Source organism: Glycine max, chromosome 2, assembly GCF_000004515.6.
Source record: "Glycine max cultivar Williams 82 chromosome 2, Glycine_max_v4.0, whole genome shotgun sequence".
Classification (NCBI taxonomy): domain Eukaryota; kingdom Viridiplantae; phylum Streptophyta; class Magnoliopsida; order Fabales; family Fabaceae; genus Glycine; species Glycine max.
This window is the reverse complement of record NC_016089.4, coordinates 41,222,706-41,227,376: the sequence shown is the minus strand read 5'-3', so window position 1 is coordinate 41,227,376 and position 4,671 is coordinate 41,222,706. Positions and strand designations below refer to the sequence as shown.

Genomic DNA, 4,671 nt, shown 5'->3' with positions numbered 1-4,671 from the left:
TCACTCCCAGAGAATCATTCAAAACCTGCCACAATAACCAAAACGAAATGCATAAGCGCGGAGAAAAGAAACGGAAACCCTATGAGAAAGTGTGCGTGAGAGAGAAAATGAAGTTACAAGGTCTTGGAGGATCTCGTAGCACGGTGCAAGCTCAGCACGAGGACGCCTTGGTGGCGTTGACGGTGAGGTGGCCTTGGTCCCTCTCGTTGGGAACCCTAGAGGGGAATGAGAGTGAGAATGAGAGTAAGAATAGAGAGCGCCAGAGAATAGCAGGAGCTAGATATTAAAAAAGAGAAAAACCTTCTAAGACAATTTTTAATGACAACATTCTAAGACGGTTTTCATAAAACCGTCTTCATTGAAAAATCTCGTATTTACAAAATTGTCATAGTCTTATATACTAAAATGGTTCTTGATGAATAGTTATCGTAAAATAATTTTTCTAGTAGTGATTAGATTGTTGAATATGAAATAAATTATATTAGGAAGAGAATATTTATCTTGTACACTTATGATTTCCAACAAAAATTTATCATTATTTTTTGCAAGCATAACTTCGTACTAGTATCATGATAAAAAAAAAAATTAGACTTGCATAATTCTTGCATCGTAAAACTAAGGTAAATTGTACCCAATCAAACTTGATTCTTTCAAGAAATTGGGTTGTAGTTCGAAAGAAAATCTATCAAAATAACTTTTTTAATCTTTCAAAAAATCATTTTTTGTAACGTCCTCTCTTCCTCCATTTTTTTACATAGTGAATTTCCTTTTGTATTATTATGATGATCGATGATGATGGGGTGCTGATGTTAAAATTATATATACTTTAAAACTAAATAGTGCTGTTATAAAATTACTATATCCCATTTTGGAATATATATTATGTAAGTAGAAAGAAGGAGAGAAAAAAAATAGAGAAAATAAAACAAGTGATAAAATGATAAATGATATAGAATATGTTTGGATACTCTTCCAAAATACAATTACATAATCAAGACTTTAATATAAAAAATTAAGTTAAAATAACGTGGTGTTAATTATCTCTCAAAAGAAAACTTCATGTTAATTAATTCGTGCGATGAATGTATATTTATAATTTTTGTTCAAAATATTAAAATTAAATGAAAAAAAATTATTAGAACTTAGAAGCATACATCTTATTTGGACTGCACTTAGAAGAACACATATATATCACTTTTTGTATTCAAATTTGTTGTATAACGTACAGTCAAAGCATGATTTATTAACCGGCCCTCTTATGAGGTCGACCCCTCATCTACATTATACATCCATTAAAAAGAAAAACAAACGGCCATATATGTCTCCTTTTCCTTTTCTCTCTCATATATTAATTTCATCACTCACTCTTTTACTCATTAATTATTCTTATAGTGACTAGCAACGAACACTTTGATGAATAACTTGACCGCATCCTTTAAGCTCCCCAAAAATTAATTTTCCACCAACTTCTCCTTTGTACTATATACATATTTTTTTTTTATATTAAAACTTGAGTCTTGTTAACCGGTGCTATATTAATTAAAGAATTAAAAGAAAAAAATATTTATTATAAAAATCATAAAAAAAACATAAAAATATTATGGGTAGTGCATCTTAATAATTATTATTATTATTTTAATTTCTTAACCAATGCTCTTGCATTTTCCTAATAACTTTAGGTGAATTAGATTTTGAAAATTTACTCTCATGACTCGATAAACACATACAAAATCCACCCATATAATTTATGGGATACAAATTTATTCATTATCAACTTGATGAACTTTTTTTTTAACTCTATACCGATGTATATACATCTTACTCTTCAAGTGTCTCTAACAAGAAAAAGTTCTCACATCAACAACAAAATTAAATCACGTGGGATATGAATTTATAGCCATATATATACACCTTACTCTTCAAGTCTCTCTATCTCTAGTCTTTACTAACCCACCTAGAGTAAGAAAGAAAAAGAGTAATGGATCACAAACACTGTCAAACTCCTTTAGACTCATCATCATCTTTTCCCACTACTACTTCTACTACCAACAGAGATCAGTATCTCAAACAACTTAACAAGCTTTCACATAACATCTCCAAACCCAACAACATTAAGAAACCAACTTTTTTTGAGTCTTCTCAAAGCCTCACTCACAACAACACCTTCAATAAACAATACGCTCTCCCCTCCGAGTCTCAGCCACAAGTCTACAACATCAGCAAGAACGATTTCAGGGACATGGTCCAAAAGCTGACCGGCTCACCCGGTCACACCCCGCAACCAAAACCGGTTGCAACCTCTCGCCTCCACCGCCTGCGGCCTCCGCCGCTACCTCAGGTTGTTAGCCACCGCCCTCCGCCTCCGAACTCCGGCAAAGTCGCCGTCGCGCCTCCGTCGCCTCTGCCGCCGTTTCCCACCGTCCACGCGGAGTCGCCGGTCTCCGCGTACATGCGCAGCTTTCTGCGGAACTCCGTGCCGTCTTCTTCTTCGGAGTCGGAGTTTCAGTTACCGTTTTCACCGGTCACTTTTGGATGCTTCAATTCGTTGGGGGGTGGTTCTCCGATTCCCCTTTCACCGACTGTGCCGGTTTCGAGCCCTAGATGGAGAGATCTTTGAACTAGTTTCGTTGGGGTATGCTTTATAGTACGTTGTCGTGAGTCATGATGTTATATGTAGTTTAATAAAAAGAAAATTTTTCATTTTGATTTGATTAGATTTCTAAAGTAAGAATAGTTGGACGTAAAAGTGTTGACTTTTTAGGAATGGTGTAAAATGCTGGATTGATCATCTTAATATGTTGATATAAGTATTCTCATATAACCTTTTAATTAATGAGTTATTATTTAGAAAGTTATGTAGATGATAATTTATAAATAAAAATTGAGATAGTTTTTTTTTAAGGTATTCCCATTAAATTTCTGTTTTATCTTTTATGAGCTATGAGATTGTTCTTGAATTTGAGGTTTAGTGACACATCTCCACTTATTTTATAGTTTGAAAAAGCTAAAAAGTTACATCATAAATGTATTTTAAGAAATTTAAAAAAGTCAGTATAATGTTTTTCTTGATCTTAGATTCTGGGTGTTCTTTAGATCTCAACTTACTTTATTAGAGACTAATTCCTCTCGCGATATGAGATTGATGTTTATTCAAAAAATTTTTACACACAATGAAAATTGAACGCAAGTTCTTCTACTAAATGGATTTCCTATTAGTAAATGTAACAAAACCTTACATCACTACGTCAATCTTTTGACGTAATGTTTGTGTTTGAAATGTAAGTGGGTATTCACTTTATTTCAATTTAATTTCACATCTATTGTTGCTTTATGTTCAGGTAGTCATAAAATCTCATATCGCTTAGGAGTCGAGATTACATGTTGTTTATAAATATCTTCTTCTCTCAACTATTAAGATAGTTTTTACTAAGGACAAAATTATTTCTGTGTCGATTGAGTATATAAGCTGACAATACCTTAGATATGAGGACTCTAATGCCGTCGGACTTAAGGTTGAAACACTTTATTATTAAAGTTTCTATTTTCTTAGTGTGTATTGTCATTTGTAAACTCTTAGGTACTAGAATTCAACTTGTTCCTTTTTTTTTAAAAAAAAAAATCATTTTCTTTGATTAACTAGGGATGATCATAGGGAGGGTTCATATGCAAACCCAATTTAATCCAAATCGATCAAAACAATTTGGGCTAAAACTATTTGGGTTAGGTATTTAATTTGTTTGAGTCGAACTTAAACATTCAAATCAATTGACTTTTTGATTGGATCACTGATTTTGATTTATGAACTTATTAACCTGACTCATTTATCCTTTATCCGTTGTTTATTATTATTATTAAAAATAAAAAATATTATTTTTATTATTATTTTTTATGTATTTATTTTTCTTTTTTTTTTCTTTTATATTAGCTTATAAATTTGGGTATATGATACATCATGTTGTACGGTATTAGTTTGATGCTAAATTAAGATGAATTTTAATAAAATTTTAACTTATAAAAATATTAAATTTTAAAAAATAATAAACAATTTTAAATATTCTGAACTGTTTGGCGCCTACCCATAAATAACCATATGATTAAGACTTTTGTGAAAAAAATTAAAAACAAACTTTATTCAAACTTAGAAAGCAGAGCATAATAATTCATCTTCTTCATTTTAAAATTATTTCAACGTAAGCAAAACTGACACATTGGGTATGACCAAGTTTATGTGTATAATCCCGAAACACTCTTTAAGGCAATAGGAAATAAAAAGATTTTAAACATGACGAAGGACAATAAACTTCTACGGAAATTAGTTTTGATCAAATTACCATGATAAAAAATAACACGGTAACTAAACCTTTAGTCAGTCAAACTCGATAAACAATATAGAAAGTGTCAACGGAAGTGTTGTTCATAGTATAAACGTATCTAGTATTTTATGGATTACCTTCTAATTTGATCCCCACTAATGGTTTCTCAACTTATACAAAATGTTTATTTAATCTGTTCTGCAAGTATGTTTACATTTTATTGAGGGTACCTTCAAACCCTTGGTACAATTCTCTTGAAGGAACAAGTTCTACACCACTAAATACTTTACTCATTAGTCATTAACTAACTGATCAACTTTCTGATAATTTTTTAACTAACCGAACATATATGACTTCA

At 31.4% G+C, this 4,671-nt stretch overlaps 1 protein-coding gene across 1 annotated transcript; it reads left to right on the top strand.

The window, feature by feature from the left end:
- The first annotated feature begins 1,730 nt into the window (after window positions 1-1,730).
- LOC102665762 (VQ motif-containing protein 9) lies at window positions 1,731-2,901 on the top strand. Its single transcript, XM_006575273.4, has one exon. It carries the CDS (start codon window positions 1,979-1,981, stop codon window positions 2,615-2,617), a length of 639 nt encoding a protein of 212 aa, XP_006575336.1. The 5' UTR covers window positions 1,731-1,978; the 3' UTR covers window positions 2,618-2,901.
- Window positions 2,902-4,671: the final 1,770 nt, after the last annotated feature.